General features: G+C 42.6%; 1 protein-coding gene across 12 annotated transcripts in view; it reads right to left on the reverse strand.

Moving 5' to 3' along the window:
- The window catches only part of fryl (furry homolog, like), a 594,162-nt gene that overhangs the window by 189,728 nt on the left and 387,093 nt on the right, over positions 1-17,341 (reverse strand). For all 12 annotated transcript variants that reach the window (XM_078547597.1, XM_078547607.1, XM_078547572.1 and 9 more), the window contains 4 exons: positions 16,049-16,106; positions 12,684-12,775; positions 10,040-10,212; positions 823-983 (listed from right to left, as the gene is read on the reverse strand). In XM_078547597.1, coding sequence (XP_078403723.1) covers positions 823-983; positions 10,040-10,212; positions 12,684-12,775; positions 16,049-16,106 — 484 coding nt within the window. The remainder of the gene's footprint in view (positions 1-822; positions 984-10,039; positions 10,213-12,683; positions 12,776-16,048; positions 16,107-17,341) is intronic.

Consider the following 17,341-nt stretch of genomic DNA (forward strand, 5'->3'; position numbering starts at 1 on the left):
GGGGCAGGAGCATGGAGAGTGGTTCTGCAGCAGGAGTGGCCTGTTCTAGATAGACAGATTGTACTTGAACTGTGCTGGGATCAGGGTCGTTGTTGGGAGGTTAACTAGTGTTGTGGAAGAAGGTTTAAACTAATTTGGCAGGGGATAGGCATCAGGATGAAACATTAGAGAAGAGGAACATGGTGCACAGAAGACTGGGAGACAAATAGAGCCTTCAGTTATGTAAGACTGAAGAAGTTGGGGTTGTTTTCCTTAGGGTAGAGGAGATTTGAAAGAAGTTTTCAAAATCTTGAATGGTTTTGAAGTTTAAATAAAGAGAAAATGTTTCCAGTGGTAGAAGGGTCAGGAACCAAAGGATACAGATTTGTGATTGATAAAGAAAACTGGAGCTGACAAGAAATTATTTTTTATGCAGAGTTCTTGTGATTTGGAATGTACCGTCTGAATTTCCAGTTAATGGTCGACAAAGAATGTACAAACACAAGGTGAATGAAGGATGAAGCTGACTTAAAATTGTTGAATACAGCAATCCTTTCCCATGTATGAATGCCACAACCATGACTAAAATAAAACTGAAAATTGTTCTGTTGTGGACAATGGGCACATGTGGTTTATTTAGTGCCAGTAGTTGGTGCAAATGGAATAGAAAGACATGGCTTTTCATTGTTACTGGCATGCAATTAAACTTCATTTGACCTTGCACCCAGAAAAACATTGATCAGTAATATTTGTCAAATGACAGGATGCAATTAGTATGGCATAATATAACACTACAGCATATAGAATTAGGTTTAACAAAACAAATGGTGTATTGTCTTGTACCTTTAATGCAGAATACTGGTGCCGGTTAATTTGCATGTTCCTATCACTGTATCTGTCCAGAGGAGTAAACATTATGCTAAAAGGGCCAGCCCAGTGACTGAACAACATAAACAGGCTATGGCGCAAACTCTGTTGTGGAAAGATAGCCCTGCGTTGGTGCACTGTAAGAAAAGACAAAAAAAAATGAATCTCAGAATGTCTCTTGGATAAATTAAGCACTGTAAATCATTTTACCCATAAAACAATTTCAACAAAAGTCCCTTCTGATGCACGAGTGTTAAACAATCGTAGAAGTGCTGTTTGTTTTCTTTGACAGGAGTCAGATTTGGATCTAGTGAACTCCCAGACACATAGATGAAGGCTGATGTAGAACATATTCCTTTTAAAACCACATTAGTTTTGCTCAATTTGACTGGTAAAAATCAATATCTCAATGGAACACATGCAATTTTGACGATTATACGAACAATCCTTATGTAACAAATCTTGGGGACATTCAGCAATGAAGATTTCTGCCCTTATGATATGAAATTCAACCAGTGTTTGGAGTAGGTCAAAGTAAGCACTGGTGACAGAAGCAGAGCTCCAAGACAAAAGAATTCTCTAATATATTTCTTTTCATATCAAACTACAGGTAAAGCAAAATACTGTGAATTAAGATAATGGACACTTTGCTAATCATACTCAAACAGAATTCCTTTACCATGGGGGAAGAAAGGCAACAATATATTATCTGGAGATAATTTCAACTGTGGCTTTTGTTGGTGAGATCTAACCAAAAGCTAATCATATCAAAAAGCAAACTACTGCGAATGCTAAAAATCTGAAATAAACACACATGTTGGAAATACTCAGCAGGCCTGGCAGCATCTGTGGAGAGAGAAGCAGGGCTAATATCTCAGGTTGTGATATGACTTGAAACTTTAACTCTGTTAATTATACCAAGTTTGTTTGGCTAGTTCCTTGGGTTTTTGAAAGGATATTATATAATACATGCAAGTTTGCAAATTGTGGAAGGTGGAATAATTTTTTGTCTTTGATTACTGTTCACATCACATCTACTTCAGTGATAAAAATAATTGGCATTCTGATTACTAGACTAAATCCCAACAGCTTATATTGGGTATGTTGCTGTCAATGCAGTTTCCCCGCTATAGCGATGACCAGTGTAGCCAACAATATTTTTAAAGAACAGGAAGAATCCCCATTCTCTGCCTCTCCATGATGATGGGTGGCTGAAGACGTCTGGCTACCTGAAAAGATGAACAGGTAATCATACTTTAATGAGGTGCAAACAGCTGCTCGAATTGTCCAGAACAGTCAGCTCTCTTAATATGGTTTGAGCAGCACCATGGTAATTGACGTCGATGATAATTGGAATTAGTGCCATTTTCCTTACAGGCAGCTGTAAGTGGTGGGGTCTGTACTGAGAAAGTGAACCCCAGGAAGGCAGAGGAATGCTTCAAGGACACCCTCAAAGCCTCCTTGAAAAAGTGCAACATCCCCACCGACATCTGGGAAACCCTGGCCCAAGACTGCCCGAAGTGGAGGGAAAGCATCCGGGAAGGAGCTGAACGCCTTGAGTGTCATCACCAAGGGCTAGCTGAAGCCAAGTGTCGACATCAAAAGGAGTGCAAGGCAGCCCGGGCACCCCACACACCCATTCCCCCTACCACCATCTTCCACACCTGTGGCAGAGATTGCAGGTCGCGCATTGGACTCTTCAGTCATCCAGGTTTTAATTTTTAGTGTGGAAGCAAGTCATCCTCGACCCCAGGGACAGCCTAAGAAGAAGGCTGAGAAAGAACCCAGTGGACCTCAAATAAGGTCGCCTCAACTTCAAAGGCCAGAAGATATCTGCTCACATGCTTATCTAACTAAATGATAAAATTGATTACTATGATTGTACTTGTTTTGTAATCTGGAGTATTAAAGTTTGTCTTTGGAATAGCTTTCAGGTTGTTGGTTTTTGCTCCACCCTCAGTTCCTTTTTAATTTAAAAAATTTGCTGTGTTGTTGACTCAGGGTCCAGATCTTCTGATTAGTGGCAATAATTGTCAGGCTGCTGCTTCACTCATAAATTCCCTCACCGGAAGCTGCTCACATTTCTCCTGGGACCTTCCAAGCCCGGCTTTCCCGGGAACATGCAGTGTCTATCATGGAACTCCATCACAGTGGAGTAGAGTCAGGGAAGGCAGGATACATTCCCTTTTTATGGCACCGAGCTGCCCTATGCTAAGTTTAAAGGTCCAGTTTGAATTTTTAGAGAACGAACAGACAAATCAGGAGCAGGAGTAGGCCATTTGGCCCCTTGAGCTTGCTCCGTCATTCAATAAGATCATGGGTAATCAGATTATGGCCTCAATTTTATATTCCCACGTACCCCCGATATCCTTTGACTCCCTTGTTAATCAGGAATCCAGCTACCTCTGCCTTAAAAATATTCAATGACCCTGCCTCCACTGCTCTCTGGGGAAGAGAGATCTAAAGATTCACAACCCTCAGAGAAAAAGTTTTTCCGCATCTCAGTCTTATGTGGGAGACCATTTATTTTTAAACTGTGTCCCCTAGTTCCAGTCTCTCCCACAAGGGGAAACATCCTTTCAACATCCACCCTGTCAGGTCCCATCAGGATCTTATGTGTTTCAATAAGATTACCTCTCATTCTGCTAAACTCCAACGGATACAGGCCCAACCTGTCCCAACTTTTCCGCATAAGGTAACACACCCTCTGACTCCGTCATCCCAGGTATCAGTCGAGGGAATCTTCTCTGGCCTGCTTCCAATGCATTCATATCCTTTCTTAAATAAGGAGACCAAAACTGTACACAGGACTTCAGATGTGATCTCACCAACGTCCTGTACAACTGTGGCAAGACATCCTTACTATTATATTCCATTCCCCTTGCAAGAGACGACAACATTACATTTGCCATCTTAATCACTTGCTTTATCTGCATACTAATTTTTTGTGATTCATGTAGCAGGACACCCAGATCCCTCTGTACTGCAGAGATCTGCAATCTCTCTCCCATTTAAATAGTATACTGCTTTTAGGGTTATAGAGTTATACAGCACAAAAACAGGCCCTTCGGCCCAATGTGTATGTGCCAGCCATCAAGCACCTATCTATTCTAATCCCATTTTTCCAGCACTTGGCCCATTGCCCTGTATGCTATGGCATTTCAAGTGCTCATCTTTTTTTTTTACTCATTCATGGAATGTGGGCTTCGCTGGCTGGCCAGCATTTATTGCCCATCCCTAGTTGCCCTTGAGAAGGTGGAGGTGAGCTGCCTTCTTGAACCGCTGCAGTCCATGTGCTGTAGGTACACCCACAGTACTGTTAGGAAGGGAGTTCCAGGATTTTGACCCAGCGACTGTGAAGGAACGGCAATATATTTCCAAGTCAGGATGGTGAGTAACTTGGAGGGAAACTTCCAGGTGGTTGTGTTCCCACCTATGTGCTGTCCTTGTCCTTCTAGGTGGTAGTGCTCGTGGGTTTGGAAGGTGCTGTCTAAGGAGCCTTGGTGAATTCCTTGTCGATGGTGCATCTTGTAGATGGTACACACTACTGCTACTGTGCGTCGGTGGTGGAGGGAGTGAATGTTTGTGGATGTGGTGCCAATCAAGTGGACTACTTTGTCCTGGAAGGTGTCCAGCTTCTTCCGTGTTGCAGGAGCTGTACTCATTCAGGCAAGTGGGGAGTATTCCATCACATTCCTGACTTGTGCCTTGTAGATGGTGGACAGGCTTTGAAGAGTCAGGAGGTGAGTTACTCATCACATGATTCCTAGCCTCTGACCTGCTCTTGTAGCCACAGTATTTATATGGCTAGTCCAGTTCAGTTTCTGGTCAATGGTAACCCCCAGGATGTTGATAGTGGGGGAATTCAATGATGGTAATGCCATTGAACATCAAGGGGCAATGGTTGGATTCTCTCTTGTTGGAGATAGTCATTGCCTGTCACTTGTGTGGCATGAATGTTACTTGCCACTTGTCAGCCCAAGCCTGGATATTGTCCAGATCTTGCTGCATTTAGACATGGACTGCTTTAGTATCTGAGGAGTCACAAATGGTGCTGAACATTGTGTAATCATCAGCGAGCATCCCAACTTCTGACCTTATGATGGAAGGAAGGTCATTGAAGATGGCTGGGCCTAGGACACGACCCTGAGGAACTCCTGCAGTGATGTCCTGGAGCTGAGATGGCTGACCTCCAACAGCCACCTTCCTTTGTGCTAGGTATGATTCCAACCAGCGGAGAGTTTTCCCCAATTCCCATTGACTCCAGTTTTGCTAAGGCTCCTTGATGCTACACTTGGTCAAATGCTGCCTTGATGTCACTCTCATCTCACCTTGGGAGTTCAGCTCTTTTGTCCATGTTTGAACCAAGGCTGTAATGAGGTCAGGAGCTGAGTGGCCCTGGCGGAACCCAAGCTGGGCATCAATGAGCAGGTTATTGCTAAGCAAGTGCCACTTGATAGCACTGTTGATGACCCCTTCCATTACTTTAATTATGATCGAGAGTAGACTGATGGAGCGGTAATTGGCCTATAATACTTCTTAAATGTTGTGAGGGTTCCTGCCTCTACCACCCCCTCAGGCAGTGTGTTCTAGATTCCAATCACCCTCTGGGTGAAAAAATATTTCCTCAAATCCCCTCTAAACCTCCTGCCCCTTATCTTAAATTTATGCCCCCTGGTTATTGGCACCTCAGCTAAAGGAAAAAGTTTCTCCCTATCTACCCTATATATGCCCCTCATAATTTTGTCTACCTCTATCAGGTTCCCCCTCAGCCTTCTCTGCTCTAGCCTATCCAGTCTCTCTTCATAGATGAAACGCTCCAGCCTAGGCAACATCCTGGTGAATATTCTCTGCACCCTCTCCAGTACAATCACATCTTTCCCATAGTGTAGCGGCCAGAGCTGCACACAGTACTCTAGCTGTAGCCTAACTAGCGATTTACACAGCTCCAACATAACCTCCCTGCTCTTATATTCTAGCCTCGGCTAATAAAGGCAAGTATCCCATATGCCTTCTTAACCACCTTGTCTACCTGTGCTGCTGCCTTCAGGCATCTATGGACATGTACACCAAAGTCCTTCTGATCCTCTGTACTTCCTAGGGTCCTACCGTTCATTGTGTATTCCCTTGCTGTGTTAGTCCTCCCAAAATGTATCACTTCACACTTACCACGATTAAATTCCCTTTGCCACTGCTCTGCCCATCTATATCGTCCTGTGATCTAAGGCTTTCCTCCTCACTATTTACGACACCATCAATTTTCATGTCATCTGCGAACTTAGTGATCATATCTCCTATATTCACATTTAAATCATGAATGTATACTACAAACAGCAAGGGTCCCAGCACCGATCCTTGCGGAACACCACTCGTCACAGGCTTCCAATTGCAAAAACAACATTCGACCATCACCCTCTGCCTCCTGCCACTAAGCCAATTTTGGATCCAATTTACCTTGTCAAAAGCCTTACTGAAGTCCATGTAGACTACATCAACTACACTACCCTCATTTACACAACTAGTCACTTCCTCGAAAAATTCAATCAAATTTGTTGGACATGATGTCCCCCTGACAAAGCCATGCTGATTATCTCTGATTAATCCCTGCCTCTCCAAGTGGTGATTAGTCCTGTCCCACAGAATTTTTTCCAGTAGTTTCCCTACCACTGATGAGAGACTCACTGGCCTGTAATTACCTGGCTTATCCCTACTACCCTTCTTAAATAATGGTACCACATTCGCTGTCCTCCAGTCCTCTGGCACCTCTCCTGTGGCTAGAGAGGATTGGGAAATTAGTATCAGAGCCCCTGCAATCTCCTCCCTTGCCTCACATAGCAGTCTGGGATACATCTCATCTGGGACTGGAGATTTATCCACTTTTAAGCCCACTAAAACCTCCTCCCTTTCAATGATAATTTGTTCAAGTATATCACAGTCTTCCTCCCTGATTTCTACACCTACATTGTCCTTCTCCATAGTGAACATAGATGAAAAGTAATCACTCAAAACCTCACCTATGTCCTCCGGCTCCATGCACAGATTGCCACTTTGGTCCCAAATGGGCTCGACTCTTTCCCTGGTTATACTCTTGCCTTTAATATATTTATAAAATGGCTTGGGATTTTCCTTTATCTCACCCGCAGTGTTTTTTCATGCCACCTCTTCGGTCTCCGAGTTACTTTTTTTTTAAGTACCCCCCCTCTACTTTCTGTACTCCTCTAGGGCTTCCGCTGTTTTCTCCCTCTGTATCTGCCTTAAGCCTGCCTTTTTTTTCCATATCCAATCCTTTATATCCCTTGACATCCAGGGTTCCCTGGACTTGTTGGTCCTACCCTTCACCTTTATGGGAACATGTTGGCCCTGAACTCTCACTATTTTCTTTTTGAATGACTCCCACTGTTCTGATATTGACTTTCCTACAAGTAGCTGCTCCCACTCCACTTTGGCCATATCCTGTCTTATCATATTGAAATTGGCCTTCCCCCAATTCAGGACTTTTATTTCCGGTCCATCTTTGTCCTTTCAATTCTTCCAAGCAAAGTGGACAAATCCATATTTGCCCACATTATACACCATCTGCCAAATTTTTGCCCACTCACTCAACCCATCTCTATCCCTTTGCAGGCTCCTTACATTGTCTTCACAACTTACTTTCCTACCTATCTTTGTGTCATCAGTAAATTTAGCAACCATACATTCAGTCCCTTCATCCAAGTCATTGGTATAAATTGTAAATAGCTGGAGCCCCAGCACCGATCCCTATGGCACTCCACTAGTCACATCTTGCCAACCCAAAAATGACCCAGTAGTCAATGAATGTTACTGAGTGAGTGGGTAGTTAAATGGGTGAGGTGGTAGGTGGGTGGGTAGACTGGGGGAAGCGGGTAGATTGGAGGAGGACAAGGGGTCAGTTGTGTAGTTACCCAGACATTAGACCAGGTTTTAATCTGTACAACATTTCCTGGGTAACTACCCAGGTAAGTACCGTGGTATAGTCCAAGTCCTTATTTTATTTATTCATCCATGGGATGTGGGCATCGTTGGCTAGGCCAGCATTTATTCCCCATCCCTAATTGCCCTCGAGGAAGTGGTGGTGAGCAACCTTCTTGAAGTGCTGCAATTCCTGTGTTGTAGGAACAGCAATATAATTCCAAGTTAAGATGGTGTGTGGCGTAGAGGGAGACTTGCAGGTGGTGGAGTTCCCATGCATCTGCTGCACTTATCCTTCTTGGTGCTAGAGGTCATGGGTTTGGAAGGTGCTGTCGAAAGAGCCTTGAGTTGCTGCAGTGTGTCTTGCAGATGATACACACTGTGGCCACTAAGGGTCAGTGGTTGGAGGGGGTGAATGTTTAAGGTGGTGGATGGGGTGCTAATCAAGCGAGCTGCTTTGTTCTGGTGGTGTGGAGCTCCTTGAGTACTGTTGGAGCTGCACTCATCCAGGCAAGTGGGATGTATTCCATCAGACTCCTGAACTCCTGGCTTGTATCTTGTGGCCGGCGGACAGGCTTTGGAGTGTCAATAGATGAGTTACTCTACGCAGAACTCCCAGCCTTTGACCTGCTCTTGAACTAACAGTATTTATATGGCTGGTCCAGTACATCAATGGTTACCCCCGGACATTGATAATGAGATATTAAGTGATGGTAATGCCATTGAATGTCAAGGGATGATGGTTAGGTTTTCTCTTGTAGGAGATAGTCATTGCCTGGCACTTGTGTGGCGCAAATGTTACCTGCCACTTATGAGCCCAAGCCTGAATGCTGTCCAGAGCTTGCTGCACATGGATACGGACTGCTTCAGTATCTGAGGAGTCATGAATGGTGCTGAACCATTGTGCAGTCATTAGTGAAAATCCCTACTTCTGATCTTATGATGGAAGAAAGTTCATTGATGAAGCAGCTGAAGATGGTTGGGCCTAGAAACTCTACCCTAGGGAACTCCTGCAGCGATGTCCCAGGACTGAGATCATTGACCTCCAACAACCACAACTATCTTCCTTTGTGCTACATATGACACCAACCAGTGAAGGGTTTTCCCCCCGATTCCCATTGACTCCAGTTTTGCTCGGGTTCCTTGATGCCACACTCGGGTCAAATGCTGCCTTGATGTCAAGGGCAGTTGAATACAATGCTGCGGCAGCTGATGGCCCACAGTGCCTCATGGATGCCAATTTTGACTTGCTAGATTTGTTCAAAATCTATTCCATCCAGCATGGTGGTAGCGCCACATAACATGATGGAGGGTATCCTTCATTGTGAAGGTAGGACTTTGCCTCCACAAGGACTGTGTGGTGGTCACTCCTACCAATACTATCATGGAGGAATGCATCTGTGACAGGTAGCTTGGTGAGGACGAGGTCAAATACGTTTTTTCTTCCTGTTGGTTCTCTCACTACCTGTAGCAGACCCAATCTAGCAGCTATGTCCTTTAGGACACAGCCAGCTTGATCAGTAGTGGTGCTGCTGAGCCACTCTTGGTGATGGACATTGAAGTCTCCCACCCAGAGAACATTCTGTGCCCTTGCCACCCTCAGTGCTTCTTCTAATTGGTGTTCAACATGAAGGAGCACTCATTCATCAGCTGGTGGTACGTGGTAATCAGCAGGAGGTTTCCTTGTCCATGTTTGACTGGGTGCCATGAGACTTCGTGGGGTCTGGAGTCAACTCCCTCATGAGTTGCCCTGGGAGTCCTCAACATTGACTCTATACCACTGTGCTGCCACCTCTGATGGCTCTGTCCTGCCAGGTGTGGTGATGGTGGTGTCCTGGACATTATCTATTAGGTGTAATTCTCTGAGAATGACTATGTCAAGCTGTCACTTGGCGAGTCTGTGGGACAGCTTTCCCAATTTTGGCGCAAGCCCTCATTTGTTAGGAAGGAGGATTTTGCAGGGTCAACAGGGCCGGGTGTGCCGTTGTTATTTCCGGTGCCTAGGTCAATGCTGAGCGGTCCATCTGGTTTCATTCCTTTTAGGCTTCGTAGCAGTTTGATATAACTGAAAGGCCTGCTAGGCCATTTGAGAGGGATTTAAGGGTTAACCAATTTGCTGTGGGACTGGAGTCACAGATAGGCCAGACCAGGTAAGGACGGCATATTTCCTTCCCTAGTTCACATGTTTGTTGGACACATTGGCACTTATTTAATTTTTAAAATTACCACATTAACACACTGCTTATTTTGCAATCATGCATACCTGGGACATTTTGAATGATATTTGCCACCAAGGCACTGAAATGGCATCGGATATCCTTTAACGTGTCAGAATCCTTGTCGTTCTCAGCTTCGAGTAGCTGCCTTGTTAGATCAACATACTCCAACAAAGTGTTATTGAGGGAATGTGTTTCATTATCAAGGCCTCCACTTCCACTAATATTTGGGGGTGGGGTGGGGTGGGGAAGAAAAACAGAGAATACATAAGAAAACCAGAAACATAAACAAAGCAAACCAACTGTAAGAAAAACCTATGCCATCATTATACCAGGATACATTTCAAGTAATGTACAGATAAATTGTAGTTCAATTGTAGTTGTTCTTTCTTAATCAGAATCACCAATTAGAATGTTCAACACTAGAATGATACCATGCTATCTCCAGACAATCATATAACTTTAACACCCTACCTCCAAAAGACTGCACACACTGATACCAAAAGGTGTATTAAATTAATTCTATCAGTATAAGTACTCACAACTCCATGATAACCCATCTGCATTAATGCTAGCACACCCAGGTGAATTGAAATGTGTTCTTAAGTTAAGTAGGTTATATTGATTGGGAGCTTTGCTTTCCTTCAAAATCTGGAATGCCATATTGCACGTGAAAATCCCGACACATGGCAGAATTTACGATGTGTCTGTGCCGGCACATGCTCAGCAACCCACTAAGTTTGGGAGGAAACTGCAGTTTCATGACAATGAACTGAGTAAATTGGACAAATCAAGCAATGCAGCTTGTTTAACATGACGTTCAGTATGAATGCTGAATAATAAAAGCTTTTTTTCTTTCTCAACTATTATTTCAAAATTATACCAAGAGCATAATTTCACCTCTTGTAATGATAACCAGTTTGGAAGAATTACCATTGACTAATGTAAACATTTGTTTAAATAACATGTTCTAATGACAACAAATTTTAAACCAAAAACTGTTTACAACTTAACTGACTAAATCTACATAAGGTTTTCTTACTTTTTATATTGAGTGTAAACAAAATTTCAGCTACGTGTAAATTAAAAATGAATTCCCTGCCAAGTGCTGAGAGCCACTGGCAGTCTGCAGCTCATTTCATTTTTGAAACAAATTAACAATGCAAAACCATGCACAAATTGTTCGGAGAAAATATTGCACTTGGGTCTAAATTTTTCCAATGTCAGGAAATAATGTTTTTTTTAATAAAACATAAATATTTCCTTCCTAAGCTTTTTCTTATTTCTCAGCGATTGTTAAAAACTTATAGCTTTGCCTTGTGAACACTTCCTTTCTATGGCCAGAGAACAAAATGAAAGAAATTGCACCCAACTGCTTGTGCTTCAAAAAAAATGGCCAATATACAAAATGGTGCAGTGGGATCCTAACAATCTGGCACCCCAATTATCTGGCACAATGGAACAACACAGTGAATAACTGAAGTTGACAGATAATCAAGAGTCTCCAAATATAGAAACGAATCTATGCACAAAAATCGTGACCCATCCCACAATATCGATATGAATGTAAAGGATAAACAAAAGAAAAAATTTATTTTAATAATGTATAATTTTATGTTTAGTGGAATATAACCTCTAATCATATCAATGCTGATGCAGTAAGTCAACTGTCACTCCTCCTTTTAAGCAGCAACCCCAGCTGCCCCATTTTCTTTTGTCAACCCTCCCACTTTGTTTGCCTGTGCCAATCCTGTTAACCTTCTTTGCACCGCGCTCACTCTTTCCTTTATTTCCCCTTTGCACTCTGCCAGGGTATCACCCTCCTCCACATTTCCCTCAAGAATATCCATTCATTTGAAAGCAAGCCCATTTCCATCCACAATCTTATTTTGGATGATTGCACTGATTTTGACAGGTACTTGGCTCACAGTAAGTGATGCCTCACATCTTCAGGAAGCCGCCAAAACCGGATATACCTTCCACGATCTCTTTTGCCCAATCTGCTGACCTTGACAGTGTCACCCTTATCTAAAGATCACACCTTGGTCTCACCTCCTAGTCGTCTAATATCATACCCTCCTTTGAGCACCTCACTTCTTCCAGGTCTCTCACTTCCCCCATAATATCCTTGCTTCCTGCCATCCTCCGAAGCCCAATCATGAGTTTCTCACCAAGATTTCTTTCCTCCTCAGCTTCTACACTAAGGAAGTCCTCATCCTCCATGATTTCAATGCCTATCTCTACTCACCTTGCCAACAATCCTCTTTTGCTGCCCTTCACTGTCCTCCCTTAACCCTCTCTCTCCATATAAAGCCTCCTACCCAAGTTCACAGCCACTGCTCCGATCTTGGGTACAGGAGATTGTGGTGGGGATAAAGATTATTCTTTTGTGTATTGCCTACATAAAGAATTTCATTAAATTATTCAACTATGTGAAACACCACTACTGAAAACAATCCTGACATTTTTCCCTCTGCAGCCACGAGCACAGAGGTTAAATATATTATGTCCCTTGCTAGCCTAGTTGAGTAGGCTACATGAGTAGAAAGCAAGGATGTTTCTGGTCTTCATAGCTCGGCTTCACATCAGTCACAGCAATTAATAACTGTGTAGTACATCTTTGATAGCATAATTTTTCTGTTGCAATTTGTTGACATAGGATTAGAAACTAATTGTACATTTGTTCCTTACCTGTGACTAATTACACCAGCATCTGCGAGTAGCTCAAAGATCCTCACAAGTTGCACTCGTAAAATATCTCGACGCCTGCGTCGTTTCATATTCTGCATCATAGATACAAATATTACTTAGTTCCTGCGTTTTAAAGTTCCACAGTGCACCCGACAATACAAGTAAAATGAAACCTCCGCTTAAAGTTGCTTAAACAACTCACTGTAAATAAAAATTATAGCGAGTGTGTGAACATAGCCCATAAATGTCTGAAGTTGCAGATATTGTAACAACCTAATTAGAATCATTAAGGACATCACTACACAAAAGCATCTCTTTAATCCATGGGCTATAAAATATGCTTGACAACTTTCAAAATCTATCTTATTATCTTGAAGAAATGGTGTATGCAAATTTTCAAATTAACGTAGTTAGGAATTGACAAATCATGCAGTTGGCTATTGAGCAGCGTAATATTCTTTTTCAAATGGACAACTTCTGACAATACAGCTAAACATCAGCTCTTATGGGCTGGGTTTGGTTGCAAAAAACAAAATGTTAGTGAAGCTACAAAACATTGCCTTTCTGTATTGCAATGGTTAAGTCAAATATCTGCAAAAATTGTATAAAATACTTGAGAAGTAACAAAAACCACATGCTCTGAAATCTCCACACATCAAGAGAAGCAACCACAACTCTTAGCTGAAATATTGAATGGAACTACAGAATCCTTCCATGATACCACAATAAAGATAGGTCTAGTTTTTTCATTTACGTAAATAAATTTTTAAGATCTACAGCCACGAATTGTATAAACTGAATACAAAACAGGTTCCAAACAAACATAACTCAGTTGTGGCTGTTGCTATGTATTGAGGTCAGTTCCACTTGTTTAAATAAAACATTGTACCGCTACCTCCGCACATTCTCCAAATTAAATTGCTACCGTATCATTTTTTCTGGTGCAAAGATCAAAAAAATGACAATCCTCTTACACCACATTATTCCAAAGAGGCAATTTTAAAAATAATTTAAGAACAGATGACAAATAATTACCATAACGCTTTAGTAAAACATACCATTCACTTTCAAATGCCACTTATTTTTATGGTAATCAATTAAAGTCTATTGCCCCTTTGTCAGAGAGGTTCAATTATATAAACCAGTCTAAACTCTGTCTTGGAGGAGAGGGAAGAGAGGGAGAAGGGCTAAGGAGGAGAAAAGGAAGAGTGGAGGCAAAAAGTTGGGGGAGAAGAACGGCAACAAGAAGGTTTGCTGACTACATGAACATGTGGCAGTGAAAGCACACAGAGGAAGTTTCATGGAGCTGTAAAGGCATACTTGTATGGTGACACACTATTGGATGCTCTGAACAAATTCATTAGGGTGAAGTTGGAGTGCGTGGAAACTTAAACTTCATATAGAGTGGCACACTACTTCTTCAGAGGCTGTAATGGAGTTGGCTGGGGGGTAAGCAGCAGGAGGTGGCTGTACATATAAGGGTGAGACCTGAGGCCTAGGCGATTGAAACTAGATACATGATGCTATGAAGAGAGGTATTCTGCATGAACTGTTAAATAAACTTTTAGAGCACTGCCACAGCAGTGGTGAAGCAGAATTAGATGTTGTCAGTGTATTAATGGAAACTGACACTATCTGTGGATGATGTCGCCGAAGGGCGCCATGTAGTTAAGTATAAGAGGGTGTCAAGAAAGATCCTTGGGACCACCAGATGTAACCATGTGGGAGAAGAAAGAGAAGCTTAGCTGACTATGGTAAGAATGAAACCTGGCAATTGCAGTCAACGCAGCTAGAAAACAGTAGAGAAGCACTGGAGGAAGATAGTATGGTCAACCACATCAAAGGCAGCAGACAAGTTGAGAACGACTGGAAGGTCAGTTTAACAATGTCACGGTCGCACAGGAGGTCATATGTACTTTGATAACAGCTGTTTCAGTAGTATGGAATTCAAACAAAAAGATCTGGGAAAAATGGACACAGATTTAGGCAGCGACCACACATTCGAGAACTTTTGAGAAGAAAGTGAGGTCAGAGATGGGGTGGCAGTTTACACAGATTGAGGGGGTAAGGGCTTTTTTTTAAAAAAAAGAATCATGACCTTAGGTTTGAGGGAGAGGGCAACAGTACCAGGGCAAAGTGAACTGTTAACAGTATGAGCTAACATGGCAGCTAGGAAGATAAGTTGGATGGTCAGCAGGTTAGTAGGAATAGGGTCGAGGAGAGGCACAATGAGCTTGGAGAAGGCATGAGGGTATATAGGTGAGAAGCTGGACAAAGATGAAAGTTCAGGGCTAGGGCAGAGGGGAACCTTCGAAAAAGTCTGACCTGGTGGAAGAGGATAAGTTGGGAAGCAACAGAGCCAGCTAAGTGGATGGTCTTAATCTTATTGACAAAAGGTATTCTCGCACTCGTTAGAACCATAATCATAGAATGGTTACAGCACAGAAGGAGGCCATCGACCCACCATGTCTGTACTGGCCCTCTGAAGGGGCAATTCACCTAGTGCTACTTCCCTACCCTGTGCCCATGGTCCTGAAAAGTTTTCCTTTTCACATAATGATCCAATTCCCTTTTGAAAGCTTCAATAGTCCATCCCTCCACCACATTCAGGAAGTGCACTCTAAATCATAACCATTCGCTGAGGCCAAACCAGTGACCTATACAAGTTCAACACAACATCGCTGCTTTTTGTACTTCATTCCTCTATTGACAAAGCCCATTGTTGTTGGAGATGAGGGTGGAGGAGACCGTGAGAGGGTTTAAAAAGACAGTTTGCAGCAGAGAACAGAATCAGATGTTATCTTTGCATTCCAGAATGTTCCTGGAATAGTGAGCAATTTTGACAGACAAGATTGGGTCAAAATCATGCTTTACGCAGTCCAGTCAGATCTTGCAATGAATAGCTTACTCAGTTAATTGCTCTATCCTTTCAAGTCTACGCCCCTCTCACTTAAAGGAGTGGAGGTGAGGGCCGAATCTGGAAGAACAGGATGAGAGGGAGTAATGGTTTTAATGGGTGTGGTGGAGCAGATCATAAGCTACATAATTGTCATTGTAAACCGATGGACAATCGCGAGACAGTTGGGATTTTGAAAGGGTAAATGTCAGTGAATTGGGAAAGAGTTTGGCAGAACGCACTCACTTTATTATTAAATATTCTTTGCTGAGAATCATTTGCATGCGACTGAAATGAAGAAAACAGCTTCAAAATTTCAAACTCAGAAAAATGGCTGCCAGCTTCTATTACTTTGTGGAAATCCTGTGTGCAAAAACCTTCACAACAAGACCACACATACAAAATCAAACTTTCTAAGTAGATCATCTGAAAAATTAATGATGAAATGTTCAGTTCAGTTTTTATTTACCTCTGGTCTTCTTTCAAGTGCTTCTTTTATAATGGGATGAAGTTCTTCTATTAAGTCTCTGCAAAAAAGGAAACAAGTCAAAAATGAGCTATTTACAATTCAGTTTTTATGGGCTAACAGTACCCTCAAACAGTACCCTCATTGAACTTGGTTTGCAATTTTAAAAAATTTATTCTTTCATGGGGTGAGGGTGTTGCTGGCAAGGCCAGCATTTGTTGCTTATCCTTTATTGCCCCTGAATCGGAGGTCAGGCAACTCAATTCCAGGGCATCACTGATGGAGTTCCTCAGGGTAGTGTCCTAGGCCCAACTATCCTACATACGAACAAGGAGGAGTGGGCCATTTGGCCCCTTGAGCATGCCCCGGCATTTAATAAGATCATGGCTGATCTGATAGCAACCTGAAATCTGCATCTGACCCACCCCTGATAACCTATCACCCCCTCGCTTACCAAGAATCTATCCACCTCTGTCTTAAAAATATTCAAAGACTCTGCTTCCACTGCCTTTTCAGGAAGAAAGTTCCTAAGACTCACGACCCTCAGAGTAAAAATTTTGCTTCATCTCCATTTTAAATGGGCAACTCATTTTTAAACAGTGACCCCTAGTTCTAGATTCTCCCAAAAGAGGAGAAACATCCACTCCACATCCATCCTGTCAAGGCCCCTCAGGGTTTTATATGTTTCAATCAAGTCGCTTCTAACTCTTCTAAACTCCAGCGGATACAAGCCTAGCCTGTCCGACCTTTCCTCATAAGGCAACCCACCCATACCAGGTATTAGTCTGGTAAACCTTCTCTGAACTGCTTCCAACGCATTTACATCTTTCCTTAAATAAAGTGACCAATACCAATACTCCAGGTGTGGTCTCACTAGTGCTCTGTATAATTGAAGCATAACCCTCCCTGCTTTTGAATTCAATTTCCCTCGCAATAAATGATAACATTCTATTGGCTTTCCTAATCACTTTCTGTACCTGCATACTAGCCTTTTGCGATTCATGCACTGAGACACCCAGATCCCTCTGCATTTCAGCGCACTGCAATCTCTCACTTACCGTTTAGATAATATGCTTCTCTTTTATTCTTCCTGCCAAAATGGACAATTTCACATTTTCCCACATTATACTCCATATGCCAGATTTTTGCACACTAACTTATCCACCTATCTTTGTGTCACCAGCAAATTTGGCAACCATCCCATCCATATCCAAGTCATTTATATAAATTATAAACATCTGAGGTTTCAGCACTGATCCCTGTGGCACACCGCTCGTTACATCTTGCCAACCTCAA

This window comes from Cetorhinus maximus, chromosome 1 (genome assembly GCF_964194155.1).
Source record: "Cetorhinus maximus chromosome 1, sCetMax3.hap1.1, whole genome shotgun sequence".
Classification (NCBI taxonomy): domain Eukaryota; kingdom Metazoa; phylum Chordata; class Chondrichthyes; order Lamniformes; family Cetorhinidae; genus Cetorhinus; species Cetorhinus maximus.